This window comes from Sinocyclocheilus grahami, unplaced genomic scaffold, assembly GCF_001515645.1.
Source record: "Sinocyclocheilus grahami isolate Dianchi unplaced genomic scaffold, SAMN03320097.WGS_v1.1 scaffold550.1, whole genome shotgun sequence".
Classification (NCBI taxonomy): Eukaryota; Metazoa; Chordata; class Actinopteri; order Cypriniformes; family Cyprinidae; genus Sinocyclocheilus; species Sinocyclocheilus grahami.
The window spans coordinates 98061-114480 of NW_015505729.1; the positions used below are offsets into that span (position 1 = coordinate 98061).

General features: G+C 37.5%; 1 protein-coding gene across 1 annotated transcript in view; it reads right to left on the reverse strand.

The window, feature by feature from the left end:
* The window catches only part of csmd2 (CUB and Sushi multiple domains 2), a 294566-nt gene that overhangs the window by 84081 nt on the left and 194065 nt on the right, over positions 1 to 16420 (reverse strand). Inside the window, exon 25 of the mRNA XM_016238904.1 lies at positions 1717 to 1919. Within this exon, the coding sequence (XP_016094390.1) occupies positions 1717 to 1919 (203 nt within the window). The remainder of the gene's footprint in view (positions 1 to 1716; positions 1920 to 16420) is intronic.

A 16420-nucleotide genomic window follows, 5' to 3' on the forward strand; every position in this document is an offset into this window, starting at 1 on the left:
ATGGATCCCATTGTCTCAATACAGACCAATGGCTCTCAACCTTTTTAACTCGAAAGCCTCCCATTGTCAAGGCCAACCACTGTCCTTAGACTAAGAACTAGAAAGTCTGTTGTTCATGAGTAACCAATCTAAGTTATCTGCTGGTTTGGGGTACTGACCTACCAAGCATTACAAACATCCATAATAACTGCTGTAAGCCTGCATACTACCTACACAGTCAGAGCCACTGAGTCTGTAGCACCCAAATGACAGCTCTAGTCCGCATGCTTCTACACACGTTCATTTATTTATCTAGACACCTGCATCTCTGTGGCACTCTCTCAAAGATGCTTTAACCCAAAAGTAAAATGTGAGGCTTTGTAACAGAAATATCATGGCATTGATGTGTAATGGCATATTTATTTTCATTTTATGTAAAACATTTAATTTCTTTTTTGAGTCTCTAAGATATCACACAAGAAATCAGGACACTGTGGTTGGAGTGATGGCTGATGGAGGTGGGCGGGGATGGTTACCCTGGTTACAAGCTGACAGCAGACAGAAGCACATAAACCTTGGCTTAACGGGTTTCATTTATTGTCAGTGGAGAGGTTGCATCTGTAAGGTCGTGCTGCATGGTGGGTGCTGTCGTTGGCTTTAGGAGAAGCTCTAAGATGGTGCTTCTCTGTTGTCATTCATCTCCCACTAGTAAGGTTTTTTATCAAAAATGTTATGAGTTTCAGGATGGGGCTGGATGGAAAGTGGGATGGAACATGGAAGCACATTTACTCAATACATTTCTAGATACGAACCAAAAATATCATGCAACTTGCCTTAAGGCCTCATGTTACGGATTAATTTGCTCGGATGATTGGCTACTACTGACTCACAGAATTAACGTTTTGTCTGCAAGCTCAAAACAGTAAGAAATGTATTACATTTAATAAAATAGCCAGTCACACTTCAGTTTGGGGACCAATTCTCACTATTAGCTAACTATTAACAATGACTTTTGCCTCAATAAACTCCTAATTTGCTGCTAATGAAAGTGAAAGTGACGTGTAGCCAAGTATGGTGTCCCATTCTTGGAATTTGTGGTTTGCACAAGACTCGAACCCGTGACCTTTGGGTTACAAGTCTGACTCTCTAACCATTAGGCCACAGCTCCCCCAATACAATAATAGCCACAATATAATAATAGTTAGGTATGGGGTAGGATTAAGGGACCTAAAATATGGTCATGCAGAATAAGGCATTAATACTGTATGTGCTTTATAAGTACTAATGCAGCCAAAATGCTAGTAATATGCATGCTAATAAGGAACTAGTTAACAGTGAGAATTGGTCCCTAAACTAAAGTGTTACCAAAGAGCCAAAGTGGCTTGGAATACAAGGGATGGAAACCCCATTTTATCTACAATTTGTAGCAATATTTCAGTTTTCGCATAAAATCAGCAACCTGGATGAAAATGTGTCTACAACTAAATAGATAAATACATAAATAAATAAAGACGTTCAAGCCTTGAACCAAATCAAATAGCGAAGGCTTTTGATTCAATGCAAAAGAGCAAAATAAACAAAATGCACTTATATTTTGTGAGGGAATAAACTATTCACCCCTTAAAGCATCTACAAGGATTGTGAATTCTGCAATCGAACCATCCACGCTGATCGCTGGTGAAAGTGTGGAGCTGTGAAGTGGATTGAGAGTGAATGGAGTGTGAGTAAAACACATACCCGAGAACTGCAGAGCGAAACCCTGCTTGCTGGTGAAGAAGTCGGTTGTAAACTGCAGACTGACAGAGTTGAAGGTGCTGTGGAGGTCTGGAGGAAGTGTAGAGCCACTCAGCTCTCTCAGCAGAACACCTCCGTCCTGAGGCCCATCCCAGATCCGCAAAACATCATGCACCTCTTCTGTGTGGAAGACCAGGAAATGCAACCTGTGGAGTTACACAAGCCAACATGATATGTATTTGTCAGTTATTGTGTTTAGATTAAATAAGGTAAGTCAGAAGGGAGGAAAGAAAAGAGAGAAAAAGCAATCTACAGTATATAGCACCAAGGGGAAAGAGAAGTAACACAAATTAACACTGTGTTAATTTGTACATTTTCACAGGTTTTCACTAGTTATATAATAATAATTTGTTTGAAGAGAGATACGGTCAATTTGGAGTTGCGAGACAGGAAATTAGCATGTGGATAGTGTATAATATCAGAAGGATCTTAAAGAAGGAGACAGACAGAGAAAAGATCAAGGGGGAAAAAAAGTAAAAAATAAGTGAAAATTAGTAGATTGACATTTTCAGATATTAAATATAAACAAGAATATTAATGAATGAGAGACAATCTCTTTTTAAGTTATACTGTGGAAAATTTAGCATTTACTGCAAGTCATTAACCTTTGAGAAAAAAAGAAATTCAATAAGGACTTTTAAAGTAATGCCATAAATGAGACATGCCACTTCCAATCTGAGAGAAATGTGCTTGTTTTCGGCAACCTAAATGCCAGAACCAGATTACTTTACTAATGCACAAGGTACTGTATACATAACTGACAAAGTGTTCTCTACAGATAATTATAACATATTGCCTCTACAGAAAAAGTCTGGCTCTGTACATTGTCACTGCCGGTAATAAGAGGACATTAGGAAAACAGATTTTTCTCACCTCTTGAGAACAGTCTAGTGCATTGAGGTCAGAATCGGTTCAATACTTTTTAAAGAAATGGACAGCAATGGTTAGATTTGGGGATAAAACCCCCAAGTGTTTAGACCACAAGCTCGTTATCATAAAACCAAACACTTTTCAGAAGTAGGTCACTTTCCTGACAGTAATCTTTAAAAATGGAGGTACATTTGTCCCAAATAATTTTCTAGGCATTTGTGTGAAGAGCAATCTGGGGAACCTTCTTTGTTCAGTGATAAATTCAAAACGTTCTTATGAATCACAACGAGTTGAGTAAAGCTCAAAATCGATGTTTACCACATTATCATGGTACCACCTTGACAAAGTACAAACTAAAACAAGAAATGGAAAGAAAACAAACAAACATATATATATATATATAGATGTGTGTGTGTGTGTGTGTGTGTATAACCATAAGAGTTGCATCTGTACCATTCACAAAATGCTTTAAAGAACACTGGCAAGACAAAAAATTATAATAATTAAATAAAAAAAATAAGATAAAAGAAGAAAAAAATGCATAACTTAAAATAAGTAAGTTCCTATAAACCATTTTTGGCATGACAGAAACAATTTGTAAGAGTTAAATCATCAACAGTTAGCAATTTGAAAGGAAATTATGTAGATGATGCCAGGAGCCTGCTTTCAAGAAACTGAAGTAAAAGCCCTTAACCAAGGAGGCGGCAGAGACCTTTGTCACACATACAAAAACACAAAAGCTCATTAACACATACTATGCTTCATTAAAGCAGAATCAAAAAAGAAGAAAAAAAAAACACGAGTAATACATTAGCACAAGTACACAGCAATTCCATGAATTACCACCGTTCTATGCTAAGTGAGCAATGAAAAGAGATCATGTGTAAAAGCTGACCCCATCCCTCATGGTTCACCGGCCTTTTACACATGGATGACTTCAGGGGCGGTATGCAAAGGATTGATGTCTCAAAAGCCAAGTTAGATACTTATTTCTAGAAAACAAACATGCACCCCATGACTCCATTTACAGTGGATATAGAAAATAATCTATATTTAGATTATATATATAATAATATATAAAATAATCCCCCTTTAAAATAATCAGACTGAAATGAAGACAGACAGAGTTTTTATTTTATCCAGCTGTCAGGGCAGTCGTGGTTAGAGATGGGGCAGTTGTGGTTAGAGAGAGAGACTTGTAACCAAAAGGTTCGCGGGTAACACTTTACAATAAGGTTCCATTAGTTAATGTTAGTTCATTTATTAACTAACATGAACAAACAATGAACAATACATTTATTACAGTATTTATTCATCTTTGTTAATGTTAGTTAATGAAAACACAGTCGTTCATTGTTAGATCATGTTAATTCACAGTGCATTAAATAATGTTAACAAGCACAAGTTTTGATTTTAATAATGCATTAGTAAATGTTGAAATGAACATAAACTAAGATTAATAAATGCTCTAGAAGTATTGTTCATGCTTAGTTAATGTTAACTAAAGTAGTTAACTAATGTTAACTAATGAACCTTATTGTAAAGTGTTACCGGTTCGCGTCTCAGGTCCGGCAGGAATTGTCGGTGGGGTGACTGAATAACCAGTGTTCTCTTCCACCCTCAATACCACGACTGAGGTGAGACCCTTGAGCAAGGCACCGAACCCCCAACTGCTCCCCGGGCACCACAGCACATGGCTGCCCACTGCTACGGGTGTGTGTTCACGGTGTGTGTGTGTGCACTTGGATGGGTTAAATGCAGAGCACAAATTCTGAGTATGGGTCACCATACTTGGCCACACGTCATACGTCACTTCACTGTATTTACTCAGTGCAACTTATAACATCCAAGTGAAAGGTAAAACATCAACATGTCTCTACTAACTTTGCACATCTAGACTTTGCAATATTTGCCCACTCTTCTTTGCAGAAGAGTTACATTTGTTTAACTCTTTAACTCGAATCAGTTAAATTTGATGGTGACTGTTTGTGGACTGCAGTCTTCAAGTCATTCCACAGATTTTCAATGGGGTTTAAGTCTGGGCTCTGATTAGGCCATGCAAGGACATTCACCTTTTTCTCCTTCAACCACTGTGTTCAGTTTTGCTGTGTGCTTTGAGTCATTGTCATGTTGGAAGGTAAACCTTCTTCCCATTGACAACTTTCTGGCAAAGGGCAGCAGATTTTCCTCAAGAATTGGACTGTATTTTACCCCATCCATTTTCCTTCTATCCTTTCAGAGAAGGAGAAAATGGCACCCTAAGCAGCTTCAACATGCTGTCTGTCAGAGACAGTAACATACTTAATTAATACATAACGCAGGTGAGTATACATTTGTTCTTTACTCACTGAAATTGATAGGTGATTTTTATAAAATGTAGATCTTCTCAGTTGTTTAAAAGATTAAGACAATTATCAAAGTTTGAGAAAATGTTGTTTAATTTTCTAATAAAAGATGATACATTTTTACGTGATTTGTTACATATACTTACCCAATAGTAGATTTTGACGGTATTTCCTATTAATTGTCAATATACAATGAAATCAACACTAGCGATCAACAATACAGGGACGTAGCAACCTCCAGCGATAACATCGCAGTCAGAGTGAAGCGGGCTTAAGAGAGAGAGAGAGAGAGAGAGAGAGAGAGAGAGAGAGAGAGAGACAGACACAGAAAGAGGCAGCGAGAGGCAGACATAAAAAGGAAGAAAAACATTATTCAATCCAGAAATTCTAAATGAGATTAATCAGCCTACAGCCAGAGTGCTATTACAAATCTGATAAAGAACCAAATTATTCCATTCCCTCCACCCATTTGGCAATGCAACATTTTACCACACATATATTGCTGCTTTCTGTGAGGAAATGAGCACTTCAGAAACCCCCTCAGACTCCATCATCCATCGCATCACCGCCGACAGGACGGATCTGTGTCATGCTAATGATAAAGCGCTAATCTATGCAAGTGGTGGCTGGTTTCTCAAGGGGAAGCAGTCACACAATGATGCATCTATTCCCTTAATGTCAGCCAGCTTCCTTTTTGCCTGCAAGACGCTTAAGCAGGTGTTACGCGTAGTTGCTGGTTACCAGCTTATGTTGTGTTTTGAATGTTGGTTTATTGGAGTCACCACCAAGCTTCATCAGGAGTTTCCGTCAATGAGCTAATGTAGCATCAAACCACCACTAACCATCATAAACCAGTCTGAATACGTTCACTTCTTCCAGAATCCCTTTTACATACACTATATTAGATGCACCAGTTCAACTGCTTGTTGACACAAATATCTAATTATCCAGTCACAAGGAAGACATGGTCAAGACAATCTGCTGAAATCCAAACCGAGCATCAGAATGGGGTAGAAAGGTGATTTAAGTGACTTTGAACATGGCTTGGTTCTTGGTACCAGACAGGCTGGTCTGAGTATTTCAGAAACTGCTAATTTACTGGGATTTTCATGCACAACCATCTCTAGGGTTTACAGAGTATAGTCCAAAAAAATTAAAATATACAGAAAGCTGCAGTTCTGTGAGTGAAAATGCCTTGTTGATGCCAGAGGTCAGAGGCGTATGGGCAGACTGGTTTGAGCTGATAGACATGCAACAGTAACTCAATTAATCACCTGTTACAACCGAGGTATGCACAGAGGAGGACAAAGTCCTCAATTCCATTACTTGAGTGAAAGTACAGATACTGCTGGTCAAATATTACTCCATTACAAGTAAAAGTTGTAAAGACAGATGGTAAGGGACTACAATGAGTTACTTCCCGGGTCCGTTACGTCAAGAACCCAGACTTTTACATAAACCCCGCCTCCGGGAACACGCAGCAAAGGGGGTGAGGCCATGCTGCGCTGCTTTAGAGAAGAGGAAGAGAAAACTAGAGGTGCACGTAAAAATCTATTCATATATGAATCGCGATTCTGTCTTCTAACGATTCTAATGGATTCACAAGTTTCAAAATCAATGTTCAAAAGCAGCGTTCTCATCCTGTTCCTGGCCTCGCCCTGCTCTGTACACACTCTTTCTCTCTCTCTCTCATTCAGATCATCAGCTCAGTGAATACACTTATTTTCACATACACTCTTCAAAATAAAGGTGCTTCAAAAGGTTCTTCAAGCGATGCCATAGAAGAACCATTTTTGGTTCCACAAAGAACCATTCAGTCAAAGGTTCTTTAAAGAACCATCTCTTTCTTACCCTTTTATAATCTGAAGAACCTTCTTTCGCCACAAATAACCTTTTGTCAAACAGAAAGGTTCTTCAGATGTTAAAGGTTCTTTATGGAACCATTTAGACAAAAAGGTTCTTCTATGGCATCGTGAAGCACCTTTATTTTTAAGAGTGTACTATAGTTATGAGAAGTGTTATACATGGACGCGCGTGCAGTTGCCAAACTGTATTAAAGCTTTAATCAGAATAAAACCGTATATTAAAAGCTAACAGAAGCAGTAGAATTTACAAATAACAGTGTATCTAAAAGTATGAGACAACAACAAACAAAAATCTTAGGCCTACCATTAAAAGCAGTGCTTACACAGGTTCTGCGCGATCCTCTTCAATAATATCCTCTGCTTCTCAATCGGGCTCAAACTGATAAGCAATATAGACAACGTCATTGTTTACAATACAACCGGAGCACATGCCTCTATGTTGAGGGGCGGGACGTTTAGACGCATGCTAGAGGTGGTTTAGCCAATCACAACACACTGGGCCAGCTAACCAATCAGAGCCCATCGTGTATTTTTGAGGGAGGGGCTTCATAAAAGCAGGAAATGATCAGTGCGTTCAGAGGAGAAGGGACAGAGCGGTGTGGAATAAAGGTAAATTATGTGAAAAATAATGCGTTTTTTAACAAACGAAGTATTAACACATGTTAGACTGCACCCCATAAACACAATCAAGCCTATAAAAAAAAAAAAAAACGTCAACCACCCCTTTAAGTAAAAGTACAGAAGTACTTGCTTTTAAAAGTACTTAAGTACCAAAAGTAAATTTCCTCTTATGTCAATGCACAATGTTTTATTGTTGTACAAACAATGTGATTTTCTGGATTTTTTTTCTCATTTTGTCTCTCATAGTTGAGGTATACCTATGATGAAAATTACAGGCCTCTCTCATCTTTTTAAGTGGGAGAACTTGCACAATTGGTGGCTGACTAAATACTTTTTTGCCCCACTGTATACCACAATATTAACTACTTATTATTGAATTTATTGTAAATAAATATCACATTTGCAATTGGTCAGTGTTCAAAAGATGCTGGGAAATCACTTCATGTAGCCCTACAAGAGTGATTACTGATAAACTGTCTGAAAAATAGAAAGTCATGTTTTAAAGAAGAAAAAAAAAATCACCCACTGACTTTCAAAGCTGCTACATAGTAACGACTTTCTACTTCGAGGACCTTGATAGAAATGTAGTGGAGTGAAAAGTACAATATTTGTCTTTTAAATGTAATGAAGTTAAAGTCATAAGTTCCCAGAAAAAATAATACTCAAGTAAAGTACCGATACTCAAAAATGTACTTAAGTGCAATACTCAAGTAAATGTACTTAGTTACTGTCCGCCTCTGGGTATGCAGAAGAGCATCTCTAAATGCACAACACATCGAACCTTGAAACAGATGGCTAAGGCAGCAGAAGACCAAACTGGGTGCCACTCCTGTCAGCTAAGAACAGGAAACCGAGGCTACAATTCACACGGGCTCAACAAATTTGGACAACAGAAGATTGGAAAAATTGCATAATGGAATCAATCAAAATGTCACAAGCACATAACAAAATGACTAAACTTAAATATTTAAATAAATCCTGAAAAATTTAAACATAAAAGCTCATTCAAAATATTAATAGTACTAACATAAATAATACTCAAACAACACTGTCTCAAGTCTTTATTCTGCTCTAAAAATGACCAACTTAGTTGAATTTTCATGTTGGTGTAAATTTTTGATGGTTAATTTTTAATGGTTCTGAGGTTGATTAGCTAAGAATGCAAGATCTGTGCACAGTTGAACTTTGCTCTTTGGAATTTCTTCCTCTTCACACATTCTCTTTAATTCTTAATCAGAATAGAATAGATTCTGTGTGGACTCAGGCTACTTTATTATGGTTAAACTAGACTGAAGCAGCATGAAAACTTAAACAGGTCTAAGTGTGGTCATTGTGTGCATGTGACAACAATATCACAAATTCTCCACAAATGTGGCTTGTATGGGAGGGTTGCCAGAAAAAAGCCACTCCTCAAGAAAGGCCACATGCAGTCACGATTAAGCTTTGCCAAAACACACCTTGAAGATTCTGAGGCAGATGAGACTAAAACTGAATTATTTGGCCTCAACACCAAACAATATGTCTGGCAGAAATCCAATACAGCACACCATCCAAATAACAGCATTCCTGAAGTAAAGCATGGAGGTGGTAATATCCTGTTATGGGGGAGTTTCTCTGCAGCACGACCATTGAGGAATTTTAACCAAAATATGTTGCAGACATTTCATGAAGACACTACAGAATCATACCACCTTGTGGAAAATGGGCATCCGATTTTTAACATTAAAGGTTTTCTCTAACTCATCACTGGTTGTGATGCTTAGCTAATTAACCTAGTTCCAGGCCTTGAAGTACTAATACTGAGCGGAGAATGAGGGTCTTGTCTGAACAAGCATCATACTAGTACAGCTAATCCATACACCGCCACCGTTAACTAATCCTCATGTTCATTTTTTATTTACTGAAATGTGTTTTCTACTCTTTCGTCTATCCCTTCCTGTTTCTCTTTCTACTGCTCTACAACTCTTTCATGTAATCCTCCCTGATGGGATGGCGGTTGGTAGGGTTGTGGGGAGCGTTGGCAGGAGAGTGGGTGGTTACAGTCTGTCAGATTTGCATGTTCAATACAAAGGGGAAGGTGGAGGGAGATGAAAGACTAAACCCCATAAGGTTTGATTTGTTCCCCTCAAACCACGCAGTATGTAGAGGTCAACTGCATCTAAAGAAATGGAAAAAAATACCTTTCATCTCAACACAGGTCATCCACAGCCTGATTTACTCACTCTATTTTTTTCCCAAAAGCATCTTCTTACTCAAAAACAAGCAGAAGACTGAGCCAAACTCTTGTCCTTCCAAAATAAACTAGAGGCACCATTTGGCCACAAGAAATAAGCAAAGTGTTGCATGCATCTTTAAGAAACAAAGTGGTTCAATCAGATATCAAAGGAAGTGCCAATGAGAGGGAGAAGGAGAGAAAGAGAGGCAAATGGAGAGGAGAGCTGTGCCATATGAATACCAAACAGCACCACTACCCCGGGAGTCTCGCCCGTGTTCCTGCTGCAATGACTTGGCAGACAGGGAGAGACGTGCACTGTGTCAATGCATGTCTATGGATGCATTTATTTGTTCATTCATTTAACCAGACAAGTCATTGGAAAACTAAATCTACATGGACGATAGGGAAAGAGAAGGGAAAGATACAAGGAAATAAATGAAAATAATGAAAAGCACATTTGAAAACATGCAAGATATAAAAAAACAAGATATTAACATAAATAAGACGGTAATCTGTGCATGAGATGAATATATAACAATTGTTAAGATTGTGAGATGCACTTGCAGGTGTTTGGGAAAATGTCCATGATAAGAGTCCTTGAGAGCTGGGTGAAAAAAATTTGTTTCTTAAACTCATTCCAGTCACTTTTTGAATATTAAGCAACCAGCGAAGGATCTGGTGCGTTTGGATGAGAAATCAAGTGAATAATGCAGCATTTTTGTAAATAATGTGTGGACACATGGTTTAGAAAATGAGTACATCTAAAAAGATGTTTTTTTTTCTACCAGGAATTTCACTGTTAAACACGATAAAAAAAAAAAAAAGTAATACATAAAATAAAAATAATAATGACATCATAAAAAAGAAAGAAAGAATGAATGAATGAATGAATAATAAACAAACAAAAATAAAACACGTTGATGGCTTAAATAAAAGCAAACGCCATTGATTAACTCACATCAAGTCTGTCTTATAGAGTTTATATATTATCGTTAAAAAATTAATTCCCATAAAGAGTAAATAAATGGGATTTTTACTTCTGGAACCCAACTGTTGCACTCTATTACAATGATGCCATCACTTGTGGTTAGATTATTGTAAGTCAAAAGGAGATTCTGAAGAAGAAAACAGAATGACATCAGAATATCAATACAGTTCTGCCCTGCAATCACTGTAATGATGGTTTTCATTTCTCATGGCAGCACAGCACAGAACATATACTGTAGCAGCTCAAGGGCACCTTTATGGCCATATCTGTGCAGGACATCTCCATTATACCAAATGGTTAAGACTGCCATTTGGATGAAAGCTATTTGTTTGAAAAAGAGGACGAGGTTTGATTGTGGAGTAAAAAATAAAAAAATAAAATAAATATATATATATTAGGGATGTGCATCTCATGATACAGGCCGATATGATACGCATCTCGATGAATAGCCAACGATACGATACACTAAAGATACATATGAAGCAGCTACCAATGCGATACGATTCACCCCTATTACGATGCAGTGCGATTCGATTCGATTCAACACAATGCGATTCGATGCAATGGAGAAAATATGATCACTTTTAATACCTCAAAGCCTGTTTCATAAAACAAGTTAACCAAATAAGCCAGGCTTATTTCAGTTAGTTTGACTCATTGCCAAATGATTTGGTTCCATAAAGCAAATTTCACATAGGCCTAGATCAAGCTTAGTCACTGTGGCAACTTATGCTGGGAAACGAACCTGGTCTAAAGCAGGCTAATTGTCAGGCTAAGCTAAGCTCCTCTACTGACCAAAAGGAACACAATGCTATTACCACTGTCTCACATACTATTATTTTACATTTTTATATATATATATATATATATATATACATACATACATACATATATATATATACATATATATATATATTTGTTTTTTTTACAGTTTCTAGCCATGCAGACGTTCTCTCTAGTTTTATTACAGCTGTACCTTTTATAGTTTATAGTTTGTTAAAATTCAAGCAGAACATTACAATCTAAAATTGCTCTTTAAAGCATTAAAATAACTAAATTAAAAGTTAAAATCACTGAATTAAAAATGAAAATAAATAATAAAGAAAATGACTAAATTTTAACTGCTATAAGAAACACATTAACTCATTTGAGCTTAGTAATTAGTACTGTAGCCTGCTAGCTTATATTTGATTTACCTATTACAATAGACCAATTACAGTTACTGCTATCATAAAAATACACTTTTATATGTAGGTTTAAAATTCTACAAAAGACACCTTTAAAGTTCGACAAATATTTTAGCAAAATGTATATTTTACTCAGAATTATTGCACTCCTCGCTCTGTCTGTTTAGTGTGCATGCGCGCAGATGTGCTTGTTGCTCTCGTGTACCTCGCCCACTCCTGTCAGCAAAATTAATGTTTGCATGACTTTCCCAGTTTTTCTTCGGGTCTCCGTGGTGTTGTGATGCGTCATATTCACGCAGCAGCAGCGGTGATGAGAGAAAGAGATTAGAGAGGAGAAATCAATCTACATATAAAATATTGGTCACAGATTATTGGTCACTCTCTAAATAATAAAATTATAGCGCATCCACTAGTAATTATGTATAAATTAATCGTTTTTTACCGATGCAAATATGCTAGAAACGATGCATCGCAATATAAATGCCAACTTGTAGCCGATGCACACTTTTTAAGCCGATGCACCAAGCGAATCGGGGAATCTTCCCATCCCTAATATCTATCTCTATATATATATATATATATACATATTTTTTTTTTATATAAAATAAAGGCCGAAAACCGCACTGCTGAAAAGACTAGATAAGTTGATGGCCAGATTCAGGCCCAGACCATGACCTTGTCTAAAACCAGGCTGTCCATTTTAATGAACTGAAATAGAGAGAAAGTGATTATTATTATTAATAATTTTTTTGCATCATACATGTTGCTCCAAATGAAATGAAAAGTCTGAAACTCAAAGTTTCCAGTTCAAGGCCACACGATCAAGACTCAAACTTGGCTAGCGTCCATATAAGGATTCAAAACTATCTTCAAAATCAGCAAGACATCCTCAGGCAATGAACTTGTGCATGCTTACATGCTTTGACATGCTTAGTCATGCTTGTCATCTTTCACTATTTAACATCTACTGATGAACAGTACGGCTTTGCTAACCAGCATAAAAGAGCCAAGAAATTCATGTCAGTCTGCATTTGTTTGGAAGTCTGGCAAAACACAGAATAAATAAATAAATAAATAAATAAATACACTTAGTTAATTACAGACTGCAATTAATTACATAACTTAAAAAGAAAAAGAAGAAAAAAAAACACCATATAGAGTAGAATATTGTGGGTGGAACTGGCATTAATGCATTAATTAAATTTTAACTGCTATAAGAAACACATTAACTCATTTGAGCTTAGTAATTAGTACTGTAGCCTGCTAGCTTATATTTGATTTACCTATTACAATAGACCAATTACAGTTACTGCTATCATAAAAATACACTTTTATATGTAGGTTTAAAATTCTACAAAAGACACCTTTAAAGTTCGACAAATATTTTAGCAAAATGTATATTTTACTCAGAATTATTGCACTCCTCGCTCTGTCTGTTTAGTGTGCATGCGCGCAGATGTGCTTGTTGCTCTCGTGTACCTCGCCCACTCCTGTCAGCAAAATTAATGTTTGCATGACTTTCCCAGTTTTTCTTCGGGTCTCCGTGGTGTTGTGATGCGTCATATTCACGCAGCAGCAGCGGTGATGAGAGAAAGAGATTAGAGAGGAGAAATCAATCTACATATAAAATATTGGTCACAGATTATTGGTCACTCTCTAAATAATAAAATTATAGCGCATCCACTAGTAATTATGTATAAATTAATCGTTTTTTACCGATGCAAATATGCTAGAAACGATGCATCGCAATATAAATGCCAACTTGTAGCCGATGCACACTTTTTAAGCCGATGCACCAAGCGAATCGGGGAATCTTCCCATCCCTAATATCTATCTCTATATATATATATATATATACATATTTTTTTTTTATATAAAATAAAGGCCGAAAACCGCACTGCTGAAAAGACTAGATAAGTTGATGGCCAGATTCAGGCCCAGACCATGACCTTGTCTAAAACCAGGCTGTCCATTTTAATGAACTGAAATAGAGAGAAAGTGATTATTATTATTAATAATTTTTTTGCATCATACATGTTGCTCCAAATGAAATGAAAAGTCTGAAACTCAAAGTTTCCAGTTCAAGGCCACACGATCAAGACTCAAACTTGGCTAGCGTCCATATAAGGATTCAAAACTATCTTCAAAATCAGCAAGACATCCTCAGGCAATGAACTTGTGCATGCTTACATGCTTTGACATGCTTAGTCATGCTTGTCATCTTTCACTATTTAACATCTACTGATGAACAGTACGGCTTTGCTAACCAGCATAAAAGAGCCAAGAAATTCATGTCAGTCTGCATTTGTTTGGAAGTCTGGCAAAACACAGAATAAATAAATAAATAAATAAATAAATACACTTAGTTAATTACAGACTGCAATTAATTACATAACTTAAAAAGAAAAAGAAGAAAAAAAAACACCATATAGAGTAGAATATTGTGGGTGGAACTGGCATTAATGCATTAATGATTAGTTATCTTTATCTGCTGTCTAGGCAGATTAGATAAATGTAAGAAGCAGTTCTCAGTCTGATTCAGCAGATGTGAGGTCCTGGCCACCTTAAAAACAAGTGCACAGCACTTTTTACCTTTTTACCCACAATCCATGGTCTCCTCCCTTCACTGCTGTCAGCCATCCCCCCTGCAAAGTGCTCCCAGGAGAATGCCGGCAGGAGAACCATCCGGGTGTTTATCTTCAGATTATTTTAGGTGCGTGTGAGCACATTTCCTCCATTTAGCAGCGTATTGGATTTTGGGGTACATTAACCTTTTAGAAAAATTGTGAGTTTCAAACTTTGACAGTTTGTATATTGAGAGTAATGACCAAGGAGACACTGCATGCGAGACGGCACAATTTCACAGCCCATTAAAAATTAGACTCATTAATTGATTGATCAACTCTAGTCTCTTCGGGGGTCTTTCTCGCCGCAGCGCCTGTGCAAACCAGCTGATAAAAAGCAATTGATCAGATGTGTGCAGTTTCTATACTCAAAAACAGAACTTTCATGCTTGTCCAGGCTGGTTTATGCTGATCTAGCTGGTGGAACAACATAACAATGATGTTCATTAGCATCTTGGCTGGTTAAGCTGGTCGATCTTGCTGATCAGGCTACTAAAGAATCACATAGTGATGTCTGTGGTGCTTAAGGCAGGACTATTATTCCAAGCATGCATCACAGCATGAATAAATAATGCCAAAATCTGCTGTTCTCTATTATTTGCAATGGTTTTGTTGTTGTGTTCGAAGTTGTGTATCATGTGGTGTGACTGCAACCCTGTCCTTAAATATGTTAAGCATCCCATACGCCAAGACATTTTTATTTTCCCAAAACTATTAGCCAGACAACTATTACATGAATTAAAAACAAAATACCCCACTGCAAAGCCAACAACTTTCTCAATGTGATATTCATGTTCACATCCTACATTATTGTCACAGTGAGATAAATATAGAAGTGAAACCAAACAGATACCAGCAGCGGCATACAATTCAGAAGACAAAACGTCTCAGGTTACTTATGTAACCATGGTTCCCTGAGTAGGGAACGAGACACTGCGTCCTCTAGGGGTCCCTATGGGGAGCGCCTCGTCGTGACCCGTGTCTGAAGCATACATTCAAAAAACACCAACAACATGTTGGTCAGCGACAGCCTATGACGTCACTACCGGTGCGACTATAGTATAAATAGGCGCCGGGAGAACTCGTCATCCTCTTCTTCGTCTGAAGCTTGCATTCGAAGCATGACAGGAAACCTAGAGGACGCAGTGTCTCGTTCCCTACTCAGGGAACCATGGTTACGTAAGTAACCTGAGACGTTCCCTTTCAAGGGAACTTCGAACTGCGTCCTCTAGGGATCGCTATGGGGAATGGAATACCCATGCCACCATGCTTAGGGGAGTGCATGCCAGAAAAAATCACGGCAAGCACTAAGTACCAACTCTACCATAGCCATGGGAGTTGCCCCTGGGACGTTAAGACGGCTGTCAGTGACATTATCCCCTATGGCCAAAGGCCTAGGCTACATACCCCAAAAACGTACCTGTTAGGGCCAGAACTCCTGGGCCCGGGGTAGAGCTCAAGGCTTGGAATCAGGAGTAGGTTTCTTTAAGGGGATATGACTAGGGATGCTCCGATCCGCCTTTTTTGCCTCCGATACCGATACCTAGGGTTCGGTATTGGCCGATACCGATTCCGATCCGATACCAGTGACGTTTTTTTCCCTCATTTAAATAAATGTAGAATTTATACATGATGTGTGTGGAACTGATAATCATTCTTTCACAATCTACTAGATATGGACTACTTCATATAAAGAAAAATAAAATAAACAAATACGAAAAAATATAGGCCTATGTATATTTATAATCTATGACAAAAATGTATCATAAACTAGGTTAGTGGATAATTCGGCAGCAAAAGTTATTCTAGAAAAATCAGTGCACAATAATTTTAGAAATCCAAACATTTAGTGAAAAAACAATATTTTGTGGGGAACAAATAAAAGTGTTGCACTAAATATGGTAAAATGTTACACATTGCTATTTGTATTAT